The 15,119-nt window shown below is 47.1% G+C and overlaps 1 protein-coding gene across 1 annotated transcript in view; it reads left to right on the top strand.

Annotated features, from left to right (window-relative positions):
• Positions 1-1,347: 1,347 nt before the first annotated feature.
• ATXN10 (ataxin 10) overlaps positions 1,348-15,119 on the top strand; it is a 123,083-nt gene continuing 109,311 nt past the window's right edge. Inside the window, exon 1 of the mRNA XM_081128205.1 lies at positions 1,348-1,661. Coding sequence (XP_080984331.1) covers positions 1,546-1,661 — 116 coding nt within the window. The 5' untranslated portion in view covers positions 1,348-1,545. The remainder of the gene's footprint in view (positions 1,662-15,119) is intronic.

The raw sequence follows: 15,119 nt of genomic DNA on the forward strand, positions 1-15,119 counted from the left end.
GCGGGGGCCACAGGCGAGCGCCCAGCCCGTGCGCGGCGCCCACACGCCGGGCGCACCTCTCTAGGGAACCCCCAGCTGCACCTGCGGCGGTGGGGTGGCCCCGCCTCTGGGCGCGCTGTCCCCTCCCGCTGGCAGCGCCGCCCGGGGTCACTAACCTTGGGGCCGCCGGCCGGCGACAGGCCGCGCCCCGCAGTGGGGGAGTCGGGCCCCGTCTCTCCAACCGGAGCAGGGTCTGCGGGCGCCCCTGCTCTTCCCGTACCCGCCCGCCCCTCAGGGGCCTGTCCACTACCCCCCCTCAGGGGCCTGTCCACTACCCCCCCTCAGGGGCCTGTCCACTACCCCTGTCCTCTACCCCCCCTCAGGGGCCTGTCCACTACCCCTCAGGGGGCCTGTCCACTACCCCTCAGGGGCCTGTCCATTACCCCTGTCCACTACCCCCCTCAGGGGGCCTGTCCACTACCCCTGTCCTCTATCCCCCCCTCAGGGGCCTGTCCACTACCCCCCCTCAGGGGGCCTGTCCACTACCCCCCCCTCAGGGGGCCTGTCCACTACTCCCCCCATCAGGTGACCTGTCCATTATTCCCCCTCGGGTGACCTGCCCACTACCCCCCCAGGTGACTTGTCCATTACCCCCTTGGGGGACCTGCCCACCACTCCCTCGGGGGGACCTGTCCACCCCCCCCAGGTGACCTGTCAACCACCCCCTCGGGTGACTTGCCCACTACCCCCTCAGGTGACCTGTCCACCACTCCCCCAGGTGACCTGTCCACTACCCCCTCAGGTGACCTGTCCACCCCCAGGTGACCTGTCCACCACCCCCAGGTGACCTGTCCACCCCCAGGTGACCTGTCCACCCCCCCTCAGGTGACCTGTCCACCACCCCCTCAGGTGACCTGTCCACCCCCCAGGTGACCTGTCCACCACCCCCTCAGGTGACCTGTCCACCCCCAGGTGACCTGTCCACCACCCCCTCAGGTGACCTGTCCACTACCCCCTCAGGTGACCTGTCCACTACGCCCCCAGGTGACCTGTCCACTACCCCCTCAGGTGACCTGTCCACCCCCCAGGTGACCTGTCCACTACCCCCCCAGGTGACCTGTCCACCCCCCAGGTGGCCTGCCCCCCCAGGTGACCTGTCCACTACCCCCTCAGGTGACCTGTCCACTACCCCCCCAGGTGACCTGTCCACCCCCCAGGTGACCTGCCCCCCCCCAGGTGAGCCTTGGGCCCAGGCCCCTCCTCCCGGCCCTCATTCCCGGCCTCCCCCTCCTCTCGCGGGACTCCGCCCGCGCCCCCTCCCCTCCGGCCGCACTTCCGCTCTGGCCGAGTCCCCTCAGGCCGCACTTCCGGCTGCGCCCCCTCCCCTCCGGCAGCGCCCTCGGGCCGCGCCGACCCCGCGCGGTTCCCCGCGCCCTCCTCCGCGGCTGCCGGGCGAGGCGGCGGCGTGGCCCCGAGGTGCGGGCGCTCCTCCCCGCCCGCCGCCCGCCCGCCGCCCCTCCTCCTCCAGCGGCCGCCCGTCGTTGTTGTCGGCTCGGCTTTGGCAAGATGGCGGCGCCCAGGCCGCCGCCCTACCGGCTGTCCGGCGTCATGATGCCCGCGCCCATCCCCGACCTGGAGGCGCTCCGCGCGCTCACCGCGCTCTTCAAGGAGCAGCGGAATCGGTAACGGCCGCGCGGCGCGGGGAGGGCGCGGCCTGGCGGGAGCGGGGAGCGGGGAGCCCTCCGCCCGCTGCGGGCCCAGGCCTCTGCCCCGCGCCCCCGCCCGCGTCGGCCCCCGAGGGCCCCGGGGGGGCTGACACCTGCTCCCCACCCGCCGGTACGGGTGCGAGGCGGGGCGGGCGCGTGGGCACCGTCACGGCCGGTCCCCCTTCGCCACCTTCGGCGCCCCTGTGAAGTGCAAGCTTCTGCTCTAGGGTGGCCGGTGACGCGGCCCCGGGAGTCACGGACCACACAGTCCAGCGGGGCCCACGCAGGACACGCGGCGCGTGGGGTGTCGCAGCGTCAGGCGCTGGGCGGCGGGGCTGGGATGGGCACCCCGCGGCCAGGCTGTGCCATCCCAGGGGGCGGCGCCCTGGGGCGGGGAAGGGCGCGGGTCCAGAGAGGCCCCTTCAGTCGCCCTGCCCCTGCCGTCACCGGAGCCGGGGGCGCGGTGCCCGGGAGCCCGCGGGTGCCCAGGAGCCCGCCGACCAGGGCGCGGTGCCCGGCCCTCCGAGCCGCGTGTCCGTGGCCGGGTTCTAGAGGCCTTGGGCATCTTGCCCGAATGCGGGCGCCTGACCCATCACTTCCTTGCTGGGTTATACAGAGAAATCAGTGCAATAAAGCGCGTGGAGGCACAAAGTGTGTGGTGCCCTCAGTCACTGCGTGTGTGACTTTTGTTCTAACCCGCGGGCCTCAGTTTTGTCATCCATTTAACGGGAATGACAGTACCTCCCGGGGGAGGGGGGCGCTATTGTAAGGATTAAATGAGGTTATGCCCAGCAAAGCCTTAGTACAGAGGCTTGACACGTAGTGCTACCTAAATGTTAGCTGATGCTGTCACTTGGAACGTTTATGTCCCCCAAGTGCCAGGTTTTGTGGAAGCCCTGCTCCGGGACGCCAGCAGGTAATGGTGCCATCGTGAGGGTGCTGCAGAGAGCCGGGAGCGGACAAGAAAGGGCCCGCCAGGCCTGGGTTGGACTCGGTGGCACCCGGAGGCCCTCTTGTCCTAAACTGGCCCCTACTCTGATCCGGCTACCTCCAGTGCCAGTAGGAAGTGTCTGTGGAGAGAGGGTTGGGTGCCCAGGTCACCGCTCCTTGGGCTTTTTGGGAGACAATGTTAAGTGATGGGAAGCTTCGGGGAGATACCTTGATTGGGCTAATGCTTCAGGCCCCGCCAGTCATTCAGCAGCCGTTTGTTGAGCACCTGCTGTGAAGCGGGCTCTTTGCTAGGGGCTGAGGCGACAGGGGGATGTGACGTGATCCCTCTTTCCAAGCACATTAGGGAAAGTGCTGTGTGAACAAACTGTACTGGGGTCTGGACGAGAAGCGGTGGGGCGCAGGGGCATCGTGGATGTGTTCGTTGGATACATGGGTGGGCCGGGAAGGGCTTTAGGTTGTGTCGGCTGGGTGGCTTACAGGTGAGAGGGCAACTTAGGAAGAGCAGTGTGTGCAGGGGGACCGCAGCCTGATTTTGCAGGGTCACCGAGAGGATTAAGTGGATGACGTAGGTAAGGTGTCTGGTGCAGGGCAGGCATTCAGACATCAGGCCCCTTTCTGTAACCCATAGGATAAAATCCAAGACCCTGAGCCAGTTTACAAGGCCTGGTGCTGACGCCCAAGTGGAAGAGAACAGTGCCTGGTTTAGGACGTTGTCCCTGGGGAAAGGATAGGAGAAACGCTGAAAAATACAAGTTGTGTGGACAGGACTCAGGGACCAAATGGATTATTAGGAGCATTGAGGGAACAGGGATGCTTCCCACATCTGGCTTGAGTTTTACTGGAGCACTGTCCTGTGTTCCAGGCAGAGCCCGGAGACCAGGTCTTGGGATGGGGAGGCAGCTGTGTGAGGAGGCAGAGACCCTTGATGAGAGTTTGTAAGGATGGCTTCTGGTCCTGGTTCTGCTTCTCTGAGTGCCTTTGGACAAGTCACTAGTTGCTCCTCAGAGGGATCTCATGGGGTTTAGGCCAGAGCTCAGCTGGGCTGAGAGGATCCCTCCATACAGATGAACCCAGAGGGAGGATGGGCTGCGGTGCCAGGAGCTGGATGGGACCTGAAGTGAAGCACAATGAGGCCTCAGAGTAGCAAATAGAAAACACCAGACAAAGCAGAAGCAGACTGACAAAAGTAAGGAAGTAATTGACAGAACAAAAAATATGCATACTAGCTGAAAGAAATGTGTTTTTTGGGTCTTCCCAGATGTGATGCTACAAAACAAGCTTCTGTCTGTGGTAGCTGGAGTGACAGAAGTGTCAGGTGGTGGAAAGAAGAATGACTTGGGAACCAGGTAGATCTGGACAAAAATCTGGGCTTATCTCTCTGCTTCTTATTTCTCATCTTGAAAACGGGGATGAGACTTCCCACTTTGTACAGTGATTGGGATGACCTGGAATATTGTAAGTATAGCACGCTGTGTACCTGCTATTAAAAAATAGCTGGACTTTAAGTGACCAAGAATCCAGTTGTGTTTAATCTGCCTTATTGAAAGCAGTGGAGCCTACCAGTGTGGCTCAGCGGTTGAGCCTTGACCTATGTATCAGGAGGTCCCTATTGGAATCCCTGTCAGGGCACATGCCCGGGTTTTGGGCTGACTCCCAGTAGGGGGCGTGCAGGAGGCAGCTTATTGATGATTCTCATCATTCATGTTTTTTATCTCCCTCTCCCTTCCTCCCTCTAAAATCAATTAAAAAACAAAAATAAAACAAAAAACCACCCAAAACACATATATATAAAAGAAAGCAATGGAAGCTATTTTAAAAAGTTGATAATTCTAATTTTGTGGTTTTCAGGGAAAGGGATCCCAGGATCTCATGACAACTTTTAGCCAACCCCCAAGTGAGAGGTAATTTTCGTCTCTCATTGTAGTGGTTTTAGATCTGTCCACAAATTCTTTGATACTTGGTCCTTCAAGAGGAGGAGGGTCATTCCTTTCCTGTTGAGTGTGGGCTGAATTTAGTGGTTAGCTTTTAAATAAGAATATGGCAGAAGTGACCTCTGAGACTGGGTCTGCCATAAAAGGCATTGCAGCTCTCTCTTCTCTCTCTTGGATCACTTACTCTCACACAGCCAGCTGCCATGCCATGAGGACACTCAAGCATCCCTTTCGAGGGATCTGTGTGGTGAGTTGAGGCCGCCCGCTGGCAGCCATGTGATGAACCATTTTGCGCACAGATCCTGTCAGTCCCAGCCTTCAGCCCTGTGTGCAGATTCCTGAGAAACCCTGAGGCAGGACTGCTCCACTTAGCAGCTCCTGACCCTCAGACCTCTGCAGGACCCTCACCGTTACTGTTTTAAACAGCTAAGTTTTGGGTTAATTTATTAAGTAGCAGTAGATCATTAATATCTCAACCTAAATTCTTCATGCTCTGGATTAAACCAATATTCTGTAGCCCACTTCTTGAATAGTAGTATATGAATCACTTAAATCCATTAAAAAATGCTTATGGTCATAAAGTATCAGTATTAAGATATTGCTCAACTATTTCTTCTCAGGAGAAGGAAATTTTTTTTAAACCTATTTTGTTTGTTTTATACCTTGTCTTTAATGTACATATCTGCATTTTTAACATTTAACAAGTGACTTTTCTTGCTGTGGTCTGTCACATTAAATTGCTTGGCAAGTCACATTAAATTCTTTCTGGACTAAAGTAACGTATAAATACATTAAAATTTCTATTATTGGCCTTTTCCTGGAGGTATTATTTTCCAACTTTTTAGTCACCTTCGTGTTGTATCTTTCTCCATTGTCTCCCTTTATGATGTATCCAGACCCCACACTGGGTTAAAATGTGGAGGCAAATGAGATTGGGTGTCATAGTCTAGACCTCTGCTGTCCATTAAGTAGCCACTAGCTACATGTGGCTATTTAAGTTAATTAGAAATAAGAAAAATTAACAATTCTGTTCCTTACTTGCATTAGTCATGTTTTAAGTACTCAGTAGCCACAGTGGGCAATGGCTACCTGGTGGGTGCGCAGACGTAGAATATTTGCATCATTGCAGAAAGTTCTGTTGGATACTGCTGCTCTGTAATTTATTTTTTTCTATAGAGAAGATTATGTTCTGGCTCTTGAGTATTCATGAAATCATGTAACGTTTGGATTCTATTTCTATAAATTCTTCTCATACTTAGCTGATGCCTCATTGCTCATGGCTGAGCTTGAGTAAAGTGAGCGTGTCACATTCCCCGTGTGCCTGGCACGCAGAGTCTGACAGCTGTAGGTGCCTGCCCAGTTCTTGGGGAATTGCTCTCTCTGTCTAGCTTATGACTCGCTCTGCCTGCTTGGTCTGTTTCTTCTGCAGTCATGTAGACAATATTTTTTTAAAGCTTCTGTCAATGTCACTTATTTTTCCTCTTCAGTCTGTATAGTTAAAATGGTTTTTCTGTTTACTTCCTTCAGGCTCTTATACATCCTGTTTAGTCGTGCAGGTGCTTCCTCCATACGTCTGAACCCCGTTACCTTGTACACTCTATTTCCCTTTTTAAGAAAGCACCTACCGCTGTGTAGTAATTTACATGTTTCTTACCCTCTGTCTCCTTCCAGGAGGGAAGGCCCACGAGGGCAGAGGAACTTAGCTTTTTCACGATAATCCTGTTTGGGTGATGCTTCGTGAATTCGATGTCTCCTGTCACTTTGGGAAATTGTCAGCCAGTACTTTTTCAAATACTGTTTGTTTCCTATTTCATTTCCTTCTGGGACTCCAGTTACACATGCATTAAACCTTTCATTCTGTTTTATGTGTCTCGTTGGCTCCTTTCCGTAGTTTCCATTTTCTCCAAGCTTCTACTTGAAAATTTTGTACTAATTTGCTGTAGTTCTCTAATCCTCTTTCCTGTGTCTTACCTGCTGTCGTCTGTTGTGTTCTTAGTTTCAGGTATTGTATTTTTGAGTCACTGTATTGTAGAATTTCTGTTTGATTTTTAAAAATAGATTACACTCTTGAATTCATTTTGTCATTTATCTTCTTGAACGTATTAGTTATAGGAAAGAATGTGCTTCATAACTTTATGTTGTCTTGTGTTTTGTTGTCTTGTGTTTCGTCATTTGCTTCTATCTTTTTTTATTGGACGCTGAATGTTGTGCATAAAAGATTGAGTCCATTTTCAGGTATCTTCCCTTGAAAATACTTGGACACTCAAAACCAAAACAATCTAAAAACAATTTTTTTCAACAAATGGTGGTAGAACAACTTGGACTAAAATGATCCTTGACCCCACACCTTGTACCATTTACCAAAAATATTTCACCATGGGTTATACACCTAAACATGAAAACTAAAACTATAACATGTTTATAAGAAACATGGGAGAATATCTTTGAGACCCTGAGTGAAGGCAAACATTTATCCAGGACACACCACTAACTATGCAAGAAAAATCTGACTTTATCAAATTAGATTTTATAAAATTTAAAACTTCTATTCATCAAAAGAAATGAAAAGGCAAGCCGTAGAGTGAAGGTGTTTTGCAATACGTGTATCTGACAGAGGACTTGTATCAGAATACACTGAGCTCCTGTAACTCAATAAAAAGACAACCCAGTGAAAAAATTGGGCAAAAAACTTAGATGCTTTATAAAGGAAGACATATAAATGGCCAAGAAACACATGATAAGGTACTCAACATCATTAGTTATTAGGGAAATGCAAATTAAAACAATAATGAGATGCCACTTTATGCCCTTTAGGGTGGCTGTTACCAAAAAAGCAGAGAAAGGAAAAAAAGTGTTAGTGAGCACATGTAGAGGTTGGTGCCCTTCTGCATGTAGAGTGATGCAGCCACCATGGAAGACAGTTTGCTTCCTCAAAAAGCTAAGCACAGAACATGACCCAGCACTTCCACACCTAGGTATGTGCCCAAGAGAACTGAGAGCAGGGACTCAGATGCTTGTCTGCTCTGCTCATTGTAGCCTAGTACACAATAGCCAGCAGATGGACACAACCTGTGTCCCTCAGCAGATGAGCAGGTGAGCAAAACCTGGAATGCAGGGCAGTGTTACTTAGCCCTAGGAGGCGTGAAGTTCCAGTACATGTTGCAACATGGATGGACCTTGAAAATGTTGTGCTAGGTGAAAGAAGCAGACGTAAAAGGACATATTTTGATTCCACTTACATGAAGTACTTAGAATAGTCATAGAAACAGAAAGTAGATTAGAGGTTACGAGGGAATTGGGACAGTGCGGGGGATTATTGCTTAATGGTTGCCGAGTTTCTGTTTGGGGCACTTACTTACACAGTTCTGGAATTATGTGGTGGTGATGGTTGCACAACATTGTGAATATAATTAAGATTCCACGGTTGAAATCGTGCCTTGCAGGGCTCACCATAGTATGTATCTCATCTGACTGGTTTGGGACCTTCGATCTCTGCTTGGAGGGGGAGTTTACCTCAGCTTTTTACCTCTGAGTAACACAGGGCCCTTGTGGATCTGTTTTGCAGAGTGACTGAAATAGTTTGCTGTTTTTTAACCATTTGTGTTTTGGGGGCTCCTTCCCTTCTTCCCTCTTCTCACCTGAAATACTCCAGTAGGAAATATCGATGCCTTTTTTGAGTCCCTCAGTGGGGTTCAGGGGGAAAAGGCTTTTGTGAGGCATAGGCTTAGTTTCAAATCCAAGCACTGCAGCTTCCTAGCTGTGTGAACTTGAAAATATTTTAACTTCTCCCAGCCTGTTTTCACGTTGGTAAAATGTGTATTACGACAATGCCTACCTTGGAGGGTTGATGGGGTCGTGGAGTGCGCTACATGTAGAGTTGGAATGGTGCCAGTACATGGTGGCCAGCATTCACCAATATTATTGTTGCAGCTCTAGTCAGCCAGTAGTGAAAAGAAATGAAACGTGTGGTAATTCTTAAGAATTTTGCATATTTTAAAATAGTGCTTGTTAAGTCTTTAATTTCATCTCAATTCCTTAATCAGGTTCTTGTCTTAAGAGGCTTTAGAAACTGCTCTGGAACCTGAGAGTAAGAAACAGATACAGTAACTCAGTGGAGAGAAGTAGTTGTTCAGATCCAGAAGATGTGGGCAGTCATTTCTTGCCAGTGTTTGAATTCCTTGGTAGAAAGCTTTTTAAAACAATATTAAACAATTTTAAAAAGCTATGAGAATTTCCAATAAAAAAGTGAATACTTGAAAGCAACTTTAGGTTATGACCTGAGCAGAGGAGTTTAGATGATTTTGCATGGACATTATAATGCTTTAGGAACTGACATTGAAGGATCCTTATGTACTCTAAGGAAAGGGGAAATTAAAGCTTATCATTAGCTTTCACCCTAATGGTTTTGTTAGTTTGGTTGTTTTTTAACTCTTGACAAATCAAAACTACAAGTACATGATAATGTTAATGCCTTTATGGAGGATGATACAACATAATCTAACAAGTGCCCGTGTATTTCAGTTGCAAAGTCAACAAGTATTAAAATTTGGTTTTGTTCTCTCAAAATCCAAAACATTACCGATACTGTAATGTCCTCTGTATTAGAACAAATTACCCCACAAGTTAGCAGCTTGAAATCACAAACATTTACTGTTTTGTGCAGTTTATGAGAGTCAGCAATCTGGGGCTTCTTTGCTAGGTGTCTCTGACTCGTCTTTCAAGAGGTTGCAGTCAGGCTTTCGACCAGGCTGCAGTATTCTGAAGGCCTGGCTGGGGCTGAAGTGTGGGACTCCCAGCTCGCACGGGACTTTGGTAGGTAGCTTCAGTTTCTCATCACATGAACCCCCTGTAGGGCGGCTCAGGACATGGTAGCTGGCTTGTTCCAAAGATCCAAGAGAGTGCGCTCAGGGTGGAAGCTGGAGTGTCTTTATAACCTAATCTTGGAAATGACACACACCCTTTACTACTGCATGGTCTAGTGGTCACAGATCAGGAGCACAGGAGGGGTCCCATAGAAGGGTGTGAGTACCGGGAGGTGGGATTGTGGTGGGGGTGCCCTTTGTTTCCCTCTGCAATCCCCTTTCTCCCTCCTTACTTCATAAATGGTGTGCCATGAGCTCTGCAGTTTCTGTTTTTATTGACATTTTGAGTGTTACCAGTGTTCATACTAGAGAGCTAGATCATTAACTTCAGCTGTTGTAGAGTATACCGTTCAAGAGTGTATTAGAATTTACCTACCTTTTCTCTTACTAATAGATACTTGGATTGTCTTGAATTTTTGGTAATTTAAGCAGCGCTGCAGAGACCATCCTTATACACATCCCCTTGTCTACCTGAGCCTTAGTGCCCCCCCCCCAAAGCAGAACCTGAGGCAAGGACTTGGGTGAAGTAATTTAATCAGAAGTGACCCAGGAATGAGGAGTGTGGGGGAGGGGGAGCTGGACTGGAAGGAGACATGAATGTAGGGTGCTTTCCTTATTGAGTTGGTAACTTGTGGGCAACTGGGGCTCAGTCCCACTGGGTATCTCTAAGGAATGTGCCTCTGAACTGTCCAAATGTATGGCTGCATCCCTGCTCTATTAACCTGTTGCCCATTGCTGGAGAATTTCCCTGGGGGTCCTTAACTGGAGGGGCCAAGGGTGCCTACCTCTTTCAAAGAATTTTATGTAGAATATTATAATCATTAATCACCTACAAGTCCTACTGGACTGACAGACATCTGAAGACAGGATTCTTCTTATTTACCTCTATTCTCAGTGCCTACTTTAAGACCTAGCGCATAATGAATACTTCATAGTATTTTTATTATGTCCTTGAATATTTAATTTTCTTGAGTCTTTGGATATAAAGTGAGAGCACAGAGGAAAGACTGTAGAAAGGAAAGTATAGAAAAATTACCAGACGTGACAATGACTGTGATTTCAAGAGGTAAATACTGCCTCAGTATTGCCCATTGCTCATGTGTGTTGACTTTCATAAAGGGGCGGAGTGGACAGCTCTGAGCTCAGCATACTACAGAACTCAAAAATAACCTAGCCATCTGTGTGTACACACATTCACTAGGTTTCCCCAAACATTACTGAGCCTCTGGCCAGCAGGAGTCTTTGGATGCACCAAAAACAAAACAAAAAACAAAACAAAACGAAAAAACCCACACGGATTGTCAGCTTAGTTAAGGATGCCATATCATCTTGACTCAACCATGATTCAGATCAACTATGTTAAGAGAGAACATCAATTAAGTTACACTATAAAAAGAACTTTTTAGAGTGATCACAATTTCCTTTTATTTTTATCTATGCCATGAGCTGGACGACCACATGGAACTATTTGGTAAGGTGTTCTGACTCAACTTCAAAATACAGATGTGGTCAGTGTGAGCCACCCCTCACATTCAATTATCTTAAATGGACACAGTAGACAGGAAAAAGTTAGAGCCACAAATCAAAATAAATAAGGTTAGAATTGTGACCAGCAGTACCCTCAGAGGAGAGTTTCTCAGCTCTTTCATTCTTCCAGTCTTTTGTAGTGGTCTCTGGACCCAAGGGTGTGGTCACTGGACTGTGGACAAGGACACTCACTCAGAGGCAAAGGAACCCTGGGACTAACTCTAGGCTGAGTCAACCTCTCTGAAGGCCACAAACCTAGAGAAGTCACATTAGAGTTGAAAGACGATTTGTAAACAAGTGGTACTCTCATTACAGCCATTGAGGAGTTTATACATGGCAATGTTTGGAAGAGGGCTGGGCACATAGTAAGCACAATGTAAGTGTCAGTGGCTATCATCATCATTGAGAGTATTAAAAAATTTTATCAAAAGATAGTAAAGAAAACTTAAATGGTGAGAAATACCATTACACCAGAGGAAGCCTCAGTAGCATAGATATCAATTCTCCCAAAATTGAGCTGTGGTTTCAGTGATGTTCAAAATAAAATCTCAGCAGGGTTTTTGTTAGAAATTCACAAGCTGATTTTCTATTTTTTTGCTGTTTTAAAACTTTTCAATTACAGTTTACATTCAGTATTATTTTGTATTAGTTTCAGGTGCACAGCATAGTGGTCAGTCAGATACTTTCCAAGATGTTCCCCGGATACGATACTTCTCATGTCCACTAGCACTGTGCGTGGTTATTACAGTATTATTGACGGTATTTCCTGTGCTCTACTTGACATCCCCTTGACTGTTTTGTAATCACCCATCTGTATTTCGCAGTCCCTTCACCTTTTTCACCGTTTCCCCCAACCCACCTCCCCTCTGGCAACCATCTGCCTGTTCTCTGTCTCTCTGAATCTGTTTCCATTTTGTTTGCTTGTTTATTTTGTTCTTTAGATTCCACATATAGGTGAAAACGTGTGGTATTTGTCTTTGGCTGCTGACTTATTTCATGTAGCGTAATTCCCTCTAGGTCTATCCATGCTGTAGCTCCAAATGGTAAGATTTCATTCTTTTTTCCAAAATCCTTACCGGAGAACATGCCATATGCTCCCTAGGCCTTACCGTTACTTGCAGTGCTGTCCCTCCACCATCTTAGTGCGAGAGCCTCACCCCAGCTACCCTTTCATCTTCTCTCCAGGTCCCCACTCCAGCAAGTCTGCCTCACAGGACCTACAGCCTGCTGGTCCTCCTTCCTGCTTACTGTCCCTTTGTTCCTCATGTTCACTTTCTCTCCTTAATTCAGTTTAGATCTGTGGACTTTGAGTTAATGGTTTTCACATTTTTAAGTGGTTGGGGAAAACAAGTAAAATTTCACGACAGGTGAAAATTATGTGGACTTTTAAGTGTCGGTGTCCATAAAAAGAGCTTTATTGGGACACAGCCACGTTAGTTCTATTAGGTGTTGCCTAAGGATGCTTTTGTATTACAGCAGCTGAGGTGGGAAGTTGTGACAGAGGTTGTCAGCCCTCAAAGCCTCAAGCCTTTCCTCTCTGATCCTGTAAGGAAACAGCTTGCCCACCCTACAAAATGGAGTGGTCTGGGCTGTCAGGGACAGCTGGAGAGTCCTGGATGTGACATAAGAGAGGAACAAGTGTAAAAGGGGAGAGTTTTGAGGTCTGCAAAGATGAATTTCAAAATGTTGCCCTAGGCTTTTTTTGGCAGGAGATAGAAATATTTTATTTTCTGTTTTTGCTCTATCAGCCCAGTCAAATCAGTAGGCAGGGCTTATGGTTTTAAATAACAACCAGTGATTGTTACTTTAATCTCTGAACTTGTGTGTATTTTAATAGTTTTTCTTAGTGACAGTGGTTAACCTACTCTAAACCGCATATGCCAGTTTTTAATTAAATCTAAGGTATTAGAATAAATCTTTTAACAAGTATGAAAGTCTTAGTTGTAGCATTACAATGACTAGCATTTAGTTTCCTTTTCAGTAGGAGGTCCCACCTGATGAATTGACTGTAAAATGTGTATACATACAGTGTATTAGACCTCTCTAACGTGTTACATGTAATCACGGGTAGTTTTCTTTAATTTTGCTCAAACAGGACTTGCCCAGATTAAACTTACAGATCTGTTCAAACTTGAAGGAAATGAAATTCTACCTTTTGTATAATTCAAAGGCTTTTTTGGCCTTTTTTGTTGTGTAATGTAACATTTCATTTATATGCTGTCTGCAGGGTATGCATTCCTATCTAATAGGAATGTCTAACGGTTGAATTTTAATTGTCCTCTTAAGTACTTTCTGCCTCCTCTGAATGAAGTAGCTAAGCTTTTTAAAGTCCTTGTGAATATTTTGTGTTAGTTTGGTTAAAGCAGAAATGACAGCAATTTTTGTTATTAACATTTGTAATATAGGAACGATTGACTGATCTTTACTAGCTGTTTCACTGTTGTTAATCATTACACATATTTAGCTGTGCTGTCTTGACAGTGAACTTAGAATTTGCAGACCGAGTACATTATGACTGCTTTGGATCTGTAATGCCGAAAGAGCTTTCTCTCAGGGCTTTTTAGAAGGTAAAGAAGCATAGAAGAGTCCAGTGCTTTCATGGTTCTTACTGCTAGTGAGCAAAAGCTTGCTTTTCCTCATCTGGGGAACGTGTTAATGGGTTTTATGGTATAAAAGCATTGTGAATAAATCCATAGCTATTTATTACATGGCTCTAGATGAAATGGCCGTATTCCCCCCCACACACACCTCGCTCCCCCAACTCTTCATAGAGGGACACAGACATCTAAGACATAGTCTCTGCTCTCAAGAAATTTAAAATATAGTTAATCAGGTTACAGCTCCCTCCCCCTTTAAACTTATCCATTTACCATGTAGTGAGGAAGAGAAATTAGATGTTTGTTAAATGTCAATCAGAAGATACCTACCTCTTAACATATGACATTTTTCATGGTTTTGAGTCCAGGATATGTGGATTTCTTAATGGAAATGGAAGGACTGAGCTGGTGCCTCAGTAGTTCTCTTTTGCTGCTGGAAGTGCACTAATTCCTCTGCACACGGCAGGCCTGCTGCTTGGCTCAGAGCACGTGCTCAGGAAGTGTTTGGATCACTTAATCTGTGAGCCAGCATTCCAGTCTGTATGCAAATAGTCTCATCACTATTTTAAACCTGAATCGAACAAATACAATTAGTGAATGCCAGTTCTGGGCCCTAGAGATAAGAGAAAAAAATAAGATGATCTGTATTTGTGGGGGATTTATGGGGTGGCTGGGGAGGCAGACAGGAGGTGAGTATAATCTAATGTTGGATTATTCCAGTCTTCTGGACTGAGTGCCAGTGGAGCATGGAGATGGGAGCTGGTTCACTCGGACTAGTCGGGGAGTTTTCCCGGGGCCAAGAGTGGAGGGGACACAGAATCTTCAAGCTGAGAACTGGGTAGGGAAGGTGTGGAGAGCACATTCTGGTGGAGGGTGTATGTTTGAGCAGACACAGGATTGCAGGTGCTTGGTGTGTGTTCAGGAATCCATGGCTGCGCAGCCTGGGGGCAGGAAATAGCAGTGATCAGCGTTCTGGTTTATTTTCTGTGTGTACAACAACTGTGAATTATTGTGTCCAGACAGACACTGCCATGATTACTCTTTAGTGTCTATTAATAGTTATTTGGATTTCAGGAATATTTTGATTGACTAGCTTAGTTAAACATTTTTCTTTTGGTTGAGAGTGTAATGAATAAAGGAAAGGGCATGGCCCCGGCTGGGTGGCTCATTGGTTGGAGTGTCGTCCTGTACACCAAAAGGTTGTGGGTTCAATCCCCGGTCAGGGCGTGTATGGGAGGCAACTAATGGATGTTTCTCTTTCACATCGATATTTCTTTCCCTTCCTCTCCCTCTCTAAAATCAGTAAATATATTTTTGGGTGAGGATTTTATAAAAATAGAAGGAAAAAGGCATGGTACATAAATGACAAATTAACATTGGGAATGACATTGGGAATCATTCAGAGGACAGTTCACGAACTAATTGTTCTGTTGTTAGAATATCAGTTTTCAAATTTTCCTAAGAACAGTGCTCTTCTCCTATCTGTTTAGTCTCCTATAGTTTGATTCCAAAGCTTTTGCTGTGCTAGATAGCAATTCTTTTTTTTTAAATATGTCTTTATTGATT

The sequence above is a fragment of the Miniopterus schreibersii genome, assembly GCF_964146895.1.
Source record: "Miniopterus schreibersii genome assembly, chromosome: 2".
In the NCBI taxonomy this organism is placed as follows: Eukaryota; Metazoa; Chordata; class Mammalia; order Chiroptera; family Miniopteridae; genus Miniopterus; species Miniopterus schreibersii.